This window comes from Streptopelia decaocto (genome assembly GCF_964273445.1).
Source record: "Streptopelia decaocto genome assembly, chromosome: 11".
Classification (NCBI taxonomy): domain Eukaryota; kingdom Metazoa; phylum Chordata; class Aves; order Columbiformes; family Columbidae; genus Streptopelia; species Streptopelia decaocto.
In genome coordinates, this window is record NC_138666.1 from 9787898 (window position 1) to 9806122 (window position 18225).

Below are 18225 nucleotides of genomic sequence, written 5' to 3' on the forward strand. Positions count from 1 at the left end.
TGATATTTATAAAAATCTACTACTTTTCTCTCAAGGTCTTACGAAGTATGAGAAAAAAAAATCTTGAACTATGTTCTTCCTTTCTTTTAAAAATAGAAAGAAAAAGCATAAGGAGCAGTTAACAAGTTTTCAAACCATCAACGTTTTATTTGGTTAGTTTATTAAACACCTTTAAGACAATTAATTTTGGTCTGTACCCTTCTATAAAATAATTCAAGTTCTGAACAAACCTCCAATACATAAAGCAAAGTTACTTTTACCATACGCAAGTTCAGATCAAAATACAACACTCTGTTTTCTTACATTTATAAAACCCGGTCAAATACAAACGACATTAAAAAAGATAAAACACTTTCACTGATCCTTGGTACAATATTACAGCACAATTTGCACAGTGGCAACTAAGTCCCCAAAGCACAAGTCAAATACTTTAAAAAGGGAACCTCCCTTTAGTCACCCAACGTTATACTGAACACGTAAACAAAGTGAGTGCTACTTAATCCAGGAAAATTCTTGTGTCCCTTTTCGTATCGTCACGAGCCACAAAGCAATTCTGCACGGGAGGTTACTGGTAGGTAACCAAGCAGCTTTCCTGCTTTGCTGTTACAATTTCATGTGCAACTACTCCACGAAAATAAATGGATGGAGGTGGACCGGACTCTGCACTGGGCAATTTATGGCAACTAAAGTAAACCAAGAAATGTGTATGTTTCTAATAACATCACAAAACTGAAAAAAAAAAATCAATACCAAATTACCTGTGGGTACAACTGGAGTAACTGCCTGTTTCTTCACCTTCAAGACATTTAATGTAGACAGAGTGTTTTCAATTGTTGAAGAGTTTGTTCCATTGCAAAACCCAGTGTTTCAGCACTAGGTCAAAGTGCCATTAAAATTGCACATTTTTCTTCAATTATGAGAATACATGGTAGCATGCAATGTTCATTTGTTACTACACCTAAAAACTTGCACTTACGCTAACCTATGAACCATGTGGGATCTCTTACGAAACAGAAGCAAGAGAAAAAATTAAAATACAAACCTCAAATGATTAAAACCGAAGTATCAAGCATTCCCAGGAAGGTTCTACTTCGCAAGCCCTGCAATAACACCTCAGGAAGAGAAAGTAAAACAGGAGCAAGAACAGAAGGGTCTGATGTATCCACCTCGGGTTGTACTTTCCATAGGCAGTCCCGGCAATCGCACTGCAGAGCAACTCAGGGGTATTTTTGCCTGCAGTTCTGCAAACCCCATCTTTGTTCCCTCCCATCCCTAAACCACTAATTTTACTTACAATTCAATTTTAAGTTCAGTTACTTTAGTCTCTGCTAATGTGAAAATGTGTACATAATGGAATGGAAAAATACACTAATGGATCTACCTTCCCTCCCTCCCCAAACTCCTGCCATATCCATCAGGATACCACATGCTTCCCGAAACTTCCCGTATCTGCTAACATTAGTATTACCCCAACGGAATGAAGGAGAATTGCAAACTGCACAAATTGTACATATTTAAATAATGCTCAAGTGTAAACAACATAAAATGGAAACAGTTTAAAAAAAAAATCCCAGTGAGGTACAGCAAAAACCTGATTTCCTAATTTAGTCTTTTAAGTGCAATTGAAACACTGTGTACTGCCCTTCTCCAAAAAGATCTCTCCGTAATTAAGCTACACTACTAGGCCTATTCCCTTAAAGCCACATACCCAGGCTATAACTCATTATATTGACTTAATGCAGATATTTGTGGGGGAAAATTAATTTACAGGGTTAATTAAAATCTTTTTAGTATTCAAAAGGAACGATAGTAAAGGGATCAACCATGGAAAATGTGGTAATACACATTTTAAAAAATATTTCCAATAATTCTAACACAAAACAGCAAGTATATTTTGAAAAATGCATAGAAACCCTGTCAGTACAAAAATCCCCACTAAAATTACACAACTAAGCAATTTTAATCTAAATATTTTATGTGCTTTTCCTATAAAGGCCACTTTGACATACAAATACAAAAAAATTTACATTTCTCTCCAAAATAAATTATTTGTTCCTCAATTAAAAATACTGAATATGGAAGCATAAGAACCCTCTGGCAGGCCAGCTGCTCATCCGCAGCGGCTACTTCTGAAGAAGAAAATCTCCAAATATTTTCAATTACCGAAAGAAAGAAGAAACGTCTTCAGACCTTGTCCTGCCTCGCACTAGGAACAACCCGGGGCTGGGAATGGAATGGGCTGAACCCCTTACACTGTGTGTGCCAGGGAGGGAAGGAATATACACAGACACCTGCAGAGACTTTCTGTTTGTTCCCAGTGTTATGGACCAAAATCCCTTTTTGAAAGCAGAGAAATAAATCAAGGTTAAGCTGAACTAAAGAAAGGCAAAAGAGTGAACGGAGTTAGGAGAGAGCAGCAGTATGAGGTACAAAGGTGGGTTATGCAAATGATAAATACAGATGAATACTCAGAAAAATGCATGTAAAGGTGGGAGGACATGATCAACTGGTACAGAAATGCTACTCATGGGACATAGAACCAGGGGAAAACAGTGCACTGGTTTTGTAAGTATTTAATAGGGGGAAGAAGAGGAACACAAGGAACAAACTTCACTGGATAAATGAAGCAACGAGAGAATAAAGAACCTTTACCAGCATTCCTGACCACATGCGCATTTATCCCTGAATTGCCATGGAAGCAGTAAAATCAAATATACACACACAGACACGCGGTGGAAGTGAAAGGTTACCTGGACTGGATTGGAGATGTCGAAGGTATTCTTTACGGTCAGCACCAGAGCCACAACCGAACAACACAGGCACGTAACAGCAAGACCTGCATCTACCCGCAGGGGCACAGCAAACCCACAACGCGTGACGTGCTCTGGAGCAAGGAGATGCAGATGTGGTGAGACAGCCCCTAACCTACTCCAGCGGGGAAGCCACACCGGCGGGTTTACAAGACAAGGTCCAATTGACAACGAGACACGACTGACAGGAGGGATACACTTCGACAGCACATCATTCACAGCCAAAATACCTGAAAAACTGATGGGTAAGGCAAGGGGGAAGGAGAAAAACCAGTGAACATGAGTTATCCGGATGCAAGATTCTTGGGCGGCCATGGAGTACAAGTTCTCCTAACCTTGGACCAAGGACTGGATTTGGAAGGACACAAGAGCCGTCAGTCTTCTGTATCACAAGGAATTCAGCTCTCTGATGCACTATATTGCATAGTTTGATTGAGGCCAAAGAGCATTTACGTCTGATTTTTCCCTTTTTTTTAAACCGAAGGAACGCGACATACTCAGGTCAGAGCATTCCAAAGCCTGGCCCCAAGTGATTCATAGACTCACTTTTAAAGCAACACAAGAAGATTTTGCAGTGGGTACATAACCAAATAAAAGCAAAACCTCCACTCCCACACAAAACACAAAGACCCACAGAAAAGGTACTCACATAAAAAGCCTGTGACAGTAAATACATCTGTAATACAGAAGTTGAAGCATGACAGCTGGGTGACAGGAATAAACCTCCCTGTCAAGCTGCATGCCAGTGATGGTAAAGAAGACCAGGTGAGTGTTCTACCACACCACACTGACGTATTTTTTTGTAGAAAAAGCGGCAACATATTCTGACAGTATCCTGGTAATTATCAGGATCTTAGATCTGAGAGAACTCTGAACCTTTAGGAGAGCAGCAGGGACGTGGCATCACATTCCAACACCCTCCTATTACTCGGCTCATGGAGTACAGATATCATAGTTGGATTAATCAATGTAGTTGTTATTTCATTCTCTTATGCTAAAATAGAATATTTGTACAGTGCAAAGTCAGACTACATTAGCCATTGGTCATATAATATGTATTTCAATTCTTTAGCCCAATCCTACAAGATTCATAGTACTTAATCAACATAGTTTACAGAGGGAAAACTCTGAAGGTAAAGCACTTAACATGAACAAAATTTGCTTTTTTCCTTTTGAAGGCAAAATTAAAACAATGTCAACCTGTCAGGTTCCCGTTTCAGATTATTAAACAAGTAAGCATACAAACTGGGAAGCAGTTTTACATTTCTGTGATCTCAAAAAAAAGCAGAGGGGAAAACCAGGTGTCAGGAGCTACTCACTTATTTAGGCCAATATGTGCTGTTCCAAACTGCAGAAATAGTTCCAGAGCCTCCAATATTTTCAGATTTAAATACAACAAAGGCAAAATATTAGATCTCCTACAACACTCAGCCCATAAACCTTTATATCTTACCCTTATAGAAGCGGTAGGGTGGACTCATCCCCACCCGTGCAGCCAGAACACAGCTGTGAGCCTCAGACATCGCACACAGGCCTGGGAAGGAACAGCGCTGCTCCTCAGCCTTCCCAAAAATCAGAGGATCAAGGATTTGCAAGTTCTGCGGGGATCTGCTCCCAGCCCCTCACTTACTGGCTGTTTTTCAACCAGGGCTGCAGGAAACGCAGACACTGCTCACGAAGACCCACCGGCCCGTGGCTACTGGACAACGACTGGCTGGACGAGTGAGGATGGTCCGCAGGGCGGCACCCAATGTGGAGCAGGAGAAGGACAAGGCAGCCTTGGTGCTCTTCAAAGGGCTAAAGGGCTCTTGGATTGACAGGACCGAGAAATGCGGCACCACTGGCACGATGAAGCCTGTGGAAAGGCAGTAATCTGATGGCTGGAGATGGGACAAGTTCAAACATCAACCCCTTGATCCTTCCTGCTGCTTCACACAGGGCAGAAGTATGATTTTTTATGTCACGTTATCAAATCCCTAAACAGAACTGATGATACAGATTAAACCAAAATAAAACACAGAACAACCAGGATGGCAACAAAGTTCCTACACAGGACTCCCAATTCAGCTCTCGCATCTACAAGAGCTTCTCCGCAGCCCTACCAAGCCGGTGTCCCCTGCCGATGGCCGCAGCCAGGAGCTTCTCTCCTCCTGGTCACCCCCTCCAGGCTGGACAGACCTCCCCAGCCTCTGGAACAAGGGACAAAGGGACAAGGTCCACGAAAAAACCCACATGCGGCCCAACATCCCGATGCTCCAACAGCCGCATTGGTCAGTGTCCCAGACATGCAGGGGACAACACACGGCTGGGGACCGAGCCCAGGAGGATGAATATTGACTGAATATCCACCACGATACCAGGGGAGGGCTCTGGAAGGAGCAGGGACACAAACAGCTCCTTGTTTTATCCCCGCAATGTCTGCATGGCTAAAAACGTTCGCTACATTTAATTCAAAGTCAATAGGCGCTGCTACTTAAAATTTTAAGAGGAAAACGTTCCCCACGAAGCATTTCTTGGTTTTGCCTTCCCGAAGACAGAAAAAAGGCAGCATTTTCCCATTGCATTTTGTATCATTAAGGCCTTTGACAGTTTGGAAACTGTCTTTATGAAAAGGGATGTATTTTTTAAAAAACGGACCAAATACCCCAAAAAACCCCAAACCCAGAGAACAAGCACTAGCTGATTATCAGCTTACATTGCTACTGTAAGAAGTCAAGCACAGTGTAAGAAATTCAAAAAATATGTCAAAATAGCACCTTCAGAAGCAGAAGAAAACACGTTTTTGTTTGTTTGTTTGTTTAAGTTCTTCAAGCTAAGCAAAACCATGCTTGAAGATACCAAAGAAATGGGCAAATACATAACCTCGGGTACAAAAGGTGGGTGTTTATTTGGACAGTTTTTCCTTGTGAGTAAACGGGGAACTCTATGGGGAAAAAAAAATCCAGATTAGACATTACAGAAAAATCAGTGAATCTCCCTATTGAGATAATGGATCAAGTCCACAGGTAAAACAGTACAGAGCAGAGGCAGAGAGAAAAACTCTCTGATCTGTCTTAAAAGAGCAGAGAATTCTATTCTTCAAATGGATTTTTTCCTATTTAAAAATTGTCAGGACAGTCTTTCAATTGTTTCTCTCATTTACAAGTGTAATAGTTACTTTCAAGCAATATACACTTTTATTTACTTTTTACAGCAGCTGCATGTCAACCTTGGTCTTTCTGTACAGAAACATGCCTTTAAAATGAAATTAAAGTAAGCTGTCCTTGGACAATGGCATCATTCTGCCCTGCTGCTTGCCTGCTTTTCGTTTTTCATTGAAGGACAAAATGCGATTTAAACCAAAACAACAAAAAATATTTGACAAAGTGCAGAGAAAAAAAAAATGAGGTAGCTGGGAACGCGGGTTTTTCCCTATGGACAAGGTGTCAATGTCCAGCCCCAAGCACCACACGTATGGGAATGGGCTATGGATGTTCTACCTACAGGTGTCCAGGTGATCCCCAACCTGCTGACATTGGTTTTACAAGCCTGATGAAAAGTCATTTCACTGTATATTAAGCGCTTTCCCCCACACAAACCGAGAGCAGTTAAAGGGTGCAGAGATGGACGGAAATCCAGCGCACACAGAGCTCAGGTTTGTTCTCCAGCCCCAGGGGCACATCTTATGGATCATCAGCAAAAGCAATGCATTCAGATAGGAATTTGGGGCAGGAGAGAAAGCAAAATCTTGTTAATAAGAGCAAAAGACAAAAGAACCCAGACCAAAAGCAGCATTGTACATGGGGAATGCCCAGGAATCTTCTTGCTTTACTGATGCTTTTCTTCCCCCCCTAACACTGCAACGCCACCTTCGAGGAGCCCACCAGAGCACAGCTTGCTCAGACCCTTCAATGCAAAAAAGTTTCAATTACAAGAAGTAAATCATTAGGTTTTGGAAGTCAGGGAGAAAATAAATGCTTAAAATTGAGTTAGCAGCTGTTTCCCCAAGCAAACAAAAGCGAGAACAGATCCCGGTTTCTGTAAGTGATCCAGAAGAGTCCCTTGGACTGGTTTAAACTGGTTCTGAAAGAGTTTGACAGTATTTCTTAAGAGGGTGCTCCTTGGCTTCCCTTCAGAAAGAAACTTTAACAAGAGCTTTAAAGAATATCAGCTCTGTTCAGCTTGACCATTTTACCAGACACCCCGGTGTACTAGTTTACTTAATCTAATAATTATTCAGACTTCGCTTTTGAAGACCTAAAAATAGCGAAACAAGCGACAAGGATGATAATGCTTTCCTGCTGTCATGTGTAAATTAATAAACCAGATGCTGCCTACCCGAGGTTTTAGCGTGTGAGAGCATTAAGATGAGAATCTCAAGAACAGCCAGGGATAAGGTTTGTGCAGCATACTAGAATGCACAGAAATTATGCCTTCTGACTGGGTTTAGAAGTACAGATAAAAGAAACTTGCCCTTGACATAAACAGATGTCTTCGCGTTAACTGACAAGAAAGGTAGGAGGAAAGGAAAAAAAAAAAATCAAGGCCATTAGGTGGTGATTCAAAAGCACCTAGTATTTAGAAAGAAAATAATTACATTTCCATGTTTTATCAATTAAATAATGTTACTTACACTGGGGATGCTTCTTTCTATCCTATTATTGTAATCAGATCCATCAGCTTTTACAAGGGCTCAGTGTAGTTTCATTTCATTATGAAAATTCAAGGGCACAGGTAGGCAACGGCATTGAGCATGTTCATTTACTGCTGCGCTCTGGCAGGTGTTGGTTATTCGCATGAAACCCTGCAAAAGTACTGGGCAACAAGATTTAACCTTCTACACGGAAATTCCAATTTTCCAGCTCGCTTCTCAAGATGTTTCAATAGATTTTTGCAAATAACCTTCAAATGTTATTCTAAACAAATCTTTTATGTATTATAATTATTTTTATAACTAATAAGCTACCTAGAATAAGCTGTTCTTAAAATATATTTAAGACTGTGTATCACCAACGAGTTTACAACATAGTCACCTGTTGGTAGCAGTTCATAGTTTAATTCTCCTATTACCCTTAATCCATTTTAGCAGGTGTTCATCTAATTAGGCACTTTGCGTGGTTTTAGTCCATTCTTTTCTAGCTTACCTGTTATTCAAGAATTTGAGAGAACTGATTGCTGGAGTACAACAGCAGTTGGATTACACAGTCACGCAGGACACGGCTGATCAGAGCTGTCACCTTAAAGCCTGGCTACAATCCTTCCTACGGTGAGGAATGGCCCAGAAAAAAACATACCAAACCAAACCCCCCAGGGATGCTGGAGAGCAGGTGCCCAAATTGTCAGTAAACCTGAGCCCAGGGCAGCGTGAAACACGGACCCTCCTGACGCAGCTCCTGACTGCGACAACAAACAAGGAAGAGCAACAGCAAATGTCAAATGTCAAAAGGCTACAGCACTGACGGACATGCAGGTCTGTACTCATTCCTTAATGGTAAGAGGAAATACTCCAGGATGGAAATAGTAGCTTCTAACTGCAAAACAAACATGTATATAATTAACACTCCTCCCACCCACCTGGGTTGAGAGAACACAAATGCCAAATCCTTGATGCTAACATTAGCAGCAGAAAGGATCCATATAGCAAAACACACCTTAGCTACAATCTTCTGTGCGCCTGTGTCCCTGGGCACGGCCACGCTTCCTGAGACACAGCCGTCCTTCTGCAGATAAGATTAATGCAAACTAATTCCACTTACTCTAAACACTTACCATTTTAAATACTAAAACCTGTTGTCAGCTGCTATTTGTTAAATACTTGCATGGCACTAGTGCTCTAATAAAGAGCAAAGTGTCCATACGCATCACATGGAGTGATGTCTCAAGGCAGCTGTGAAGAGTAACACAAACCTGCAGAACAGCAGTAGAAAACAGTTTTACAGTGTTTTAAATAGTATTGATTTTTTTTAAAAAAAAGAACCACTGCTCTTTTTCAGAACACAGTGATTTTTAAGCATCTCTGTAATGTAATAGAACAGCTGGATTATTGTTATATACAGAGGAAACCAAAAGTTTGGCACTTGTAACAACTTGTTATTGCATCCTGCACTTTGCATGGCAAATGTGTGTTACCAAGATCCTGAACAGCCAAAGCATTTATGGAACCAACCAGAGAAACTGCAGTTCAACCAGGGAAAAATGCTCCCTGAACCCCTCAGTTTGGTACTTGTGCATTTAACAAGTCACACAGGCACAAGAAATACTGCAAAAAAGCAATGAAGCTGCCTGGTGTTTTCTGGAAGGGGAGTTTGTAAAGCAAACCAGGCGCTTTGGTAACTTGGATGAAAAAAAAAATATTCTTATTTTCAGCAAGAAATGTGCTTCAGAAGGTGGGCTCTGTGGTGTCAAGTGTTGTGCAGTCCAAAGCAAGAGGAATGCAGCCTGCCCACTGTTATCAGTGAACTGAATTTGTAAATTTGCCTTTGTTTTCAGGTTCACCACTACAGTTTTGTGTTATCTCAGATTAATTTGCCTTCAATTTAAAGATGAGGTGCCCTCAAAGTTATGGAAAGTCATTTGACCAGGAACAGCTGAGTTGATACAGCTTTTTCACAATAACTAAAACCTGAGGAATATCTGATGAAATATCTGAGGAGAGGCAGACCTCGCTGCACTATAACACAGCAGAAGACTCTTCAGATGCCTCTTTTTCAGGTTATAAAACCAGAAAGGATGAGAATTTGAAATCCAGCACTGCCTCCTTAGGAACACGAGCATCTCACAAGGCAAAGTAAGAAACGGAGACCAGAGCGGGTTTGTGCCTAAGAAACCCAAGAGATTGATTTTAGGGCAGCAACAACACTTTACACCTTTGCTCCATAATCGCTCTGCTGTGCAGAGTGGCCACAAGACCACACATGTAAAACAAGCACAGAGGACACCATTGTGTGCTTATGGTATTACCTCTTCTTTTCCCCACTTGTACACTCAAACTTTTGATTCTGCCCTTAAATTATCAATACTAGAGTTTTTTCAAAAATAATCCGTGGCACATGGAAAAATGAAGAGGAAACTTTTTCGGGGGGAATTGTGCTAAGAGGTGGAGTGAGGGGAGAAAAAATATCCACCGCTATTCCCATCTTCCACAAGCCCTACCCCAAACCGGCTGATTTTCTGATTGCAGTGGCTGGGGTCTGGCCAGTGCTACAGCGGGGGAAGGAAAGGACACGGAGGCTGAGTCCTCGTCTGGGGTTGTGCCAGGCTTGACTCAAGATGTGACCACCTGAGAGCCAGCCCTGCTGGATTCTGTGATGTGTGGTGGGCACCAGGGTGGCGACACTCTTCAGCAATGGAGACACTGGTCTCAAAACATCAGCGTTTCCACAGCGTGACAAACTCACAACCCCAACAAGGCACCCAGTTTGGTAAATAAAGGCAGGTGCCTACAAATCTGGTCTTGGAAGGCAGCAGACGGCACAGACACCTGGCTAAGAAAGTCGTTCAGAAAAGCCACCCGTGGGGGAACTGGCTGGGTTTAAGAGTGACGATTCAGGAGCTTCAAGGAATCAAGAAGGGATGGCTGTCAAGGCCACACTGCCAAGCAAGGACAACTTAAACTGCCAAACCATCTAAAAGCACTGGACTTCAAACTGAGAAGATTCACGAGTTGGTTGCCATGTGGTTCAGCCATCATGCACACAGGTACGCAGCTGCCGGGACAGCGGCGTCGGCTGGGGTGGCACGTACCAGTGAACCCCATTCAATCGACAGCTGTTTGCAGGCTCAACATGCTCAGAAACTGTTGATGTCCCCAAACTCAGCACCTGTGGTATCAAAGCTTCCTCCTCTACCAAAGTCACCCTTCTCCTGGGTCCCAAGAGCAGGCAGAGGTCAGCGTCCCTCCCACACCATCACCTGTACCCTGGAGAAAGAGCCCTGGCTTCAAAGCCTTGCTCCAAACTGGGCGGCAATCGAACCTGGTTATTGTACATCCCAAGAGACGCACCCATCACCGGGGCTGCAGAGCAGAACTGGACACACAGACAAGCCAGACCCCGAAAGATGCATCCATTGCCTCCAACACACACACAGGGTCAGAACATCTCCTGGGCTGGCCCCATGGACAACACACATGGGGAACAATCCCCATCCCCGTGAGGCACAGCCAAGGCAGCCAGTTTTGACATCTCAAGAGTGATTAAATCTTTGGCTTGAGCAACACGCAAAGCTCCAGGAGATGACATCTCTAGACACTTGGCCCCTAACCACCAACTGCAGACAAAGCCACCAGAGTACACGTGTGCCAAGAAATTAAGTTTAACTGTTTCAGGTGAAGAGGCTTAAACTTCCGTATCAAATCTCACCAAGTGCATTCACACCATCCTCCAACTACCAGCAAATTTGTTTATTTATGGTCAAAAAAAAACCAAAACAAAACTAAAACTACTGTTAATCCTACTTTAAGTGTAAACATTTGGTTCATAACTTTAACTGCAAAACACTGCTAAGGTATGTATGACTTGGATTTATTATGTGCATTTATTACTTAGATTTTCTGGATGCTGAATGCCCGCAAGTGTACTGAGAAGCTACAGGGACTCAAGAAGTAGCAGCCTGCGATATTCTGAATCACGTTTTTGAAAGTCTTCTAAGCCACTTAGAAAACTGAGCTCAAAAGTGAAATAGATACTTAGGAACATTCATCACTTTTGAATGTGGGATCTTGGCACTTTGTCTAAGAAAAACATTGAACAATTTAAGATTTTCAAAAAAGGGAAGTTTTACAGGTAAACTAACAGCACTTGATTCATTTCACAAGACAGCCAAGGATGGAAATAGTGGTTCACATTTCGGTAGTAAAGCATTATATATAAATTTAAAAACTAAAGACATATATACACACACATATCAAGTTTACTGCAATGCATAAATATATAAACTTTTTAATATGCCAACTAATATAGGTCAGAAAATTTATGTATATAGTTCAAGTTTTGCAGTACTTCAGCATTGTAAAAAATAATAAAAAAAATAAATAATGGTTGATGGCTTGGCTGCTGCCCTCTTATTCCAACCCCTTTGCTCAGGATCAGAGTAATTCCAACCACACATGAGTGCTATGGAAGGACTGAGCAGAATTAAGTTTCAGAATGTCTCTTCAAGGAATATTTAATGAAATATAACTATTTTGTGCTAGTTCAGGAGTGTATTTCAGCATATCTAAGATGATTTGATAGGTGACGGAGGTTTACGCTAACACAACTCAGGGCAGAGATTGGCTTGTCTGAGGTCCACAAAGTTGCAGAGTGGAAAGTATTGTATGTAGTTATAATACTGGTTATACAAAGTCTCTTTTTCAGAAGGGCAGGCGGTCTTATTTCTATTTCTATCTCTCTTGTTTTATTCTTTTTAAATAAATACAGGTTACGTCCCACCCATCGCAAGAATAATGAAATCAAAAATTGAGGTAAAAGTGTTCCACCAGCTGATCCAGACTACGAACAAAAGTCAATTAAATATCGCTACTGAGGTGAACAAGACTTACTAAGAAGTAAAATGCAAGATACTAAATTCTTCACTATAACCGCACCACAAATCCCAGCTTTCAAAGTCAGACAGCAATAAACAAGACTGTACCTTAGCACGGAAATCATCAGTAAACCGATTTTTGATCCCAATTTAAAGTCACTGTACAAATTTTCCTTAACTCTTAGTCCAAGATTATGTTTTCTGCAAAACCAACATAACCTTGTCATATTTCATCTTTGTTCTAACAGAGATAATCCTCAGTCTTAAAAACCATTCTTGGTTTGCAAGCAATCTGAAGTAAAAAGGAACACAACCTATTTGCTTTAATTTGTCAAGTTCTGTTGCCTTTCACCGAAAGCAGCAATCGTCAGTAACCGTTCCAAACACCGTTTCGCTTCTTACTTCAAGGAAACAGCCACGAAAGCCCAGGCAGAAATGCACAACACCCGTCCATACGCCAGTTCATCAGGCTACTCAAAGGACAGCGTAGAAAAAACAGTTTACTTCTCCATAGTATACTGTAGCCATTTCAGATTAGTCCATTTTAAATATATTAAAAAATATTTCTAGGAATGAAAACTTTGCAAATGAATGAAAAAACCCTATGTACACACCTCCACCACTTTTAGGCACAGACCTTAACTTTTGAGGAAGGACTAGAAATAAAAGGTGCAACAACCAACATCCCCTATGGCATCGCAGTCAAACAACAGTCTTTGCGGTATACCAGGGAGGTTGGTTAGCATATAGTTTCTGTGTATTAGAGCTATCCAGTCCAAGATAGCACATTTATTCTTATCAGTTCCCCTCAGGGGAAATGCTTCTTATATATTTGTTTTTGCTTTTCAGTAAACTTCACCAAAGAATGCCAATTCCCACCATGTCAGACACAGAAAACCTCCTTCAATAACATGGTTTAAACTCCAAATGGTTATGGCTGAAGGTGTTTCCTTGATCCCCCTTTTATTTTCCCCCCCTCTCTTCTTTTTAATGTAGACTTAAGTTATTTGTTCCCAAAAAAAGAACTGAGACTCAAGCTTTTGAAGCATTTAAAACAAAAACAGTTACCATACCAAAGCACAGCATACAGTGTAAGTTTCAGCTGTAATTTCTCAGCTTTTCCTTTATATAGAGCTATATTATGGTGGACTGCGCAGAATTCTTCCAGTCTCCTCCACTGTCAGCAAACGGATCACGGAGAAGGGACACGAATGCGGAACAATCCTTGTTGAAGCTGCAGTCGGAAGAGCTTGCAGTTTGCGATCCGCAAAGCCGCGCAGCCGGTGCGGCGCAGGTCCGACGGAAACAGCGGTTTAGTGCGCTGCCAGGTCCCCGTGCTTCTCTTAAATTCTCTAACATAGTCATAATTTGTACCTGAATTCACACGCGCGACGACAACAACAAAAAAAAGACAAAATGCATAAACATACTGTAACTATCACCACATCGAACCTCTAATAAGGCATATACGTGAATCAGAGCACACACAGAAATTCAAATCAATTTCCGGATATATGGCTGAAATTCTTGTCAAAAGGAAACTCTCACATTTCTTGTCTACATAAACCCACATCTAGAATTTTACTCTCTCACATTTTGTAGAAAGCCCTGTTATGCACTCGTACATATGGCCATGAAAGCCCATAGTCTTCCAGATGCTTTTCAGTGTGAAGCCAGAAGCATTGCAGGAGTACTGAATATGCTTCTTAGTATGGGATTTAGAGCCAAAGCCACTATCCCGCTATCACATCCATGTCCCCAAAATGCAGAACCACCTGCTTACCCCTGCAGAGATGGGACAACCAACCTCAGGAACTAATACTTTCTTATATTTAGCCAGCTGTAGTAATATACTGTCAGTCTTTCTCTCTTATGATCTTCAAAGTGCTAATTAACCAAATGCTTATAGCACTGCATTTATGTCTGAAGAGCTCCAATGTACAAAAACAACCTGTGCAGTTCTATATGTCCAGCATAATTCCCCTGAAGATAAAAGTAACTTAACAGAACATAGTCCCAGCCTTTTATTCTAAAAAAAAATTCACTCATTAGTGCCATGTATTTAAAAGACTAAAAAAAGACAAGCAACAGGTTATTAGTTCCAATTCTGACCTGTATCGAGATCTCCAATCACATATATGCTGGCTCCAATGGGCACAGCTCCATACACGAAGGAAGAACTAGTTGGGATACATAGGTTCTGGTCATTTAGATAAATCCACCTGTAAAAATAACAGTAATAAAAAATGGGATGCAACCTTTATTGAGCACATTAAAAGAATTCCAGGTTCTTTTTGCAGCTGCCACCTTTGAATCAAAAGCAAAGTGTGCAAGTTGATTTGTTATGTAAGAACTGTTGGGAACATTGTCTAGTTCAGGACAGCTCTGTTTTTTCCTAGCCAGAAAAAGCAATTTGTACTGCTGTTTGGGAAGCTCAGGATACTTCATCCTGAAGTTACTTTATTTCAGAATTGCTCCACTCATCTGTGTAATCTATCTGGAATAAATTTTTCTTGCAGCCACCCAGTGTGACCTTGTGGAAAAGAGCAGGAGTATCGGAGCCTCCGCTGCCACAGCCGCGCCAACCTTCCCCACAGGGAAAAGTTTAGGCAGCTTTGTCTTAAAATCACCAGAGTCATAAAAGCATTTACGTCTTAACAGTCCACACTAGAGGAAATGAAAAATTTCTATATAGCAAGGCTTTGTTATTAAAGCAGTGCCTCCCCCCATATAATGCCCCAAATTCTTGAATTGTACTTTATCAGCAACAAGAAATCCCTTGCCCAGCAAGATTTCAACGCTTGGCAATGGTTAACTGGAAGCGAGGGACGGAAGACCAGAAATCAAAATAATAAGGGATTTTGGGAAAGAAATGTCCATTATCTGGAGCTGAAAGAGACCTTCCTGATCACGTATCAGGCTCTCTTCAATCACTTCGTAGCTCCTACTATAATCTTACAAGTTCCTTATGCTCACCTTAAGCATATTCTCCTTTCAATACTACAGCAGCCTGATCTTTCTACCAAGTAAAAAGCAGTTTTCCACATTGAAACCCTTGGCAACAAGGTAAGTACACACTCATCACCCACACGGGATGTCCCGTTTATCGAGAGTTGTCAGCACCCTCTCTCTGGTTTTGAAGCTAATTTCTACAAAATGCTGCTGCCCTTTTGCAGACGCTGTTCACAGTTAACTATCTATAAACCCTGAAGACATACAAATCACTGCTATTTTAGGTGACTGCTCCTAAATCTTTTATTAAATAATTTACAGCGAACAGAAAAATCTGAAAAACCTTTGCAAAGCACCTTGTGTATTTTCAGTGCCATACCTGGTTAATTTGAGGGAAAAGTTGGGAAATGGATACTGCTGACCTTTGAAAATTTGGCATCATCTTAACCCCTGATTCAGAAACAAGCCTCTCCGCTGGCACTGAAGGAGACGCTGCTACATATCAATTATCTTGGAGACAGAAAATCAATTTTTAAAGGCCAAATGAAAGGATTAGTTGTCCATTATTTTGTCTGTGCTATATGCTGAAGGATTAAGATTCTGCAGAAAGCAAGGGAATGGTTTGTAGCTGTCGCAGAGAATGGCCGATGACCTAGGAACACAGAAAAGGACAAGTCCTCTACGCTGATTCAGAAACTGTTACAGAGCAAAACACCATTCACCAGATTTCAGCAGTTTCCTTTCTTTACTGTGGGAAAGACGCCGTCAGTATTCTTGTGGCCTTTTAGCACCAAGTCATTTAGTATTACAAAAAAAGTGGCAGAGAAATGCAGGAGGAAGCCTGCAATTTCTTCCTTTTTTTAATAGTAAATATAGGACCATGATAAGGAAGTAGAAAAAACAAAACTAGATAGGTTTAGTCTAGCTACTGATCAAGTTTGGCATTGGAAAACATGAACTTTGGGGGTTTGTCTCCATTAAATGCTCAAGGTTTTGAAGTTTAAACAACTAAAAACCAACAGGGTGGGACCCAATCATTTTCCTGCTGTGCATGAAGAAAGGACAACGTTAAAATATCGGTAGCTGCTTGTGAAAATTCATTTTCAACTTTTCTCAACCAATACACTTTAAAAACAAGCGCAACTTTTCAGGAACACTTACAGCAGCTTTAGCAGTTAAAATCAGGAAGGAACAAAGACAGGAAGGGTAAGGGGTCACGTTTCATCAGAGTTTGACTAAGCTCCAGCACAATGTGGGTTGTGCCCGCGGTTTGAACAGTATGGAAAAAACACCACGACAAAAAATTCACAATCTTCAGGAATTTGAAAACAGTCCTTGGAACACAACTCTTGCGTACTTCCTTGGGGATGGGTCTATTCAAACCCAGCCCTGAGGTTTGTACCTCTGTGACCACAGGCAGAACGACTGCTCCAAAACTGAAATATCCTTCCACTCCAGCTAAAAAAAAAAGGGGAAGGAATGCTGATTTTTTTCAGTCTTAAAGTGATATAAACAGCAAAGAAAAAAATCCATCCACACTGCTATAATTAATAAGCAGGATGGTAACTGCTTTATTTCCAAATGAGAAGGAAATAGAGATGCAATATAGAACCAACATATTCCAGACACGTCACCCCAAGCTCACTCGAGCCTACAAACGAATGAAGATCTTCTCCGTGCTCTTCCCGTCTGACAGCACCATCAGTCAGCCAGTTACTTTGCTCATCACATTTGCATAAGCGCCTTCTTTTAATGAAATTCCTGCCCACTGAATGGGAGAATCTTCCTAATTACACATACTACGGTAAAAGATTATTTACTACTTACATACTGCTGAAAGCATTTCCTTATTTTTACGATGTTCCAGTAGCCAAAGGAATACTTTTAAGGAGTTTTTACCAAGTATTGCTTCTGAACAAGTGTCTCTCACTTCTAACCCCCTCCATAGCTGCACATTTTGGTAACCAGGAGCTTGTGAAAGGAAGAGGAAAACCTGCCACATGTCCAGAGCACCCAGGAGAGGCAGCAGCGGCCACACTCGAGGCCAGGGCTCCACCACCAGCTCCTGCAAAGAATCCTAAAGCCAATTTGTGATCTATTAGAGATTTACAAATGTCCACATTAGAAAGAATAAAAACAGTGTGTACAGTCATCATCAAATTCTCCACACACCTGCATGGTGCAGAAAGGACTATGAATTCTGACCTGTGGTAGAAGGAAAGATTGACACATCAAGGTCTTCAAAACATCGTTAGGATTTCCTGCTTTCTACGAAACAGACCAACACTGCATCACTGAGCAAAGGATACCCTTACATCTCCATCTCACACTTTCACATTTTTTAAAATCTATTTTTAGCTTGATCAATTTAAAAAAACAGGATACAACGTACACAAAGCTCTATCTATAGCCTTGAAAAAAAATCTACATCCTGAAAAAACCTGCAGACTGACGTACATGTTTTCTATTCTTGGCTCCCTTAAATTCACTCATGCACATGACTCCAAAGACAGGCTGACAACACATTTATTAATTGAAAAAATCTCAGTTACAAAAGTACTTCAAATATGAGGATTACTTTCTACATTAGCCTGTCCACATTTTATGCGTAAGCTACCATTCTGTCTCACTTCATTTATTTTATTACTTGTTTATACAGTATAGCTTAACAGGCGTCTCAGTGTTTATTTTTTTTGCTAGTGTGAAGATCTCAGCATATTCCTAGTCTTCCGAAAAGCCTGCGTCATGGTTAAGAATAACAATTTTGAAAGACTCCGCACTGCGAGTTATTCTGGAGTAAGTTACTGTCAAAGTAAGCAATACTAAACAAGTTAAGCTTCAGTCCTTTAATCCAATTCAAGCCAGAATTATGACAGTTTATATGAATTAATATGTTTATATACCGATATAAGTACATACTTAGTACATAGTTACACTAAGTAAAACCTGTAATCAGATC

General features: G+C 41.0%; 1 protein-coding gene across 3 annotated transcripts in view; it reads right to left on the reverse strand.

Moving 5' to 3' along the window:
• Window positions 1–123: 123 nt before the first annotated feature.
• The window catches only part of GAN (gigaxonin), a 40004-nt gene continuing 21902 nt past the window's right edge, over window positions 124–18225 (reverse strand). For 2 of the 3 annotated variants that reach the window (XM_082062933.1, XM_082062935.1), the window contains 2 exons: window positions 14427–14536; window positions 124–13688 (listed from right to left, as the gene is read on the reverse strand). In XM_082062933.1, coding sequence (XP_081919059.1) covers window positions 13507–13688; window positions 14427–14536 — 292 coding nt within the window. In that variant the 3' untranslated portion in view covers window positions 124–13506. The remainder of the gene's footprint in view (window positions 13689–14426; window positions 14537–18225) is intronic. The other variant, XM_082062934.1, reaches the window with a different exon arrangement.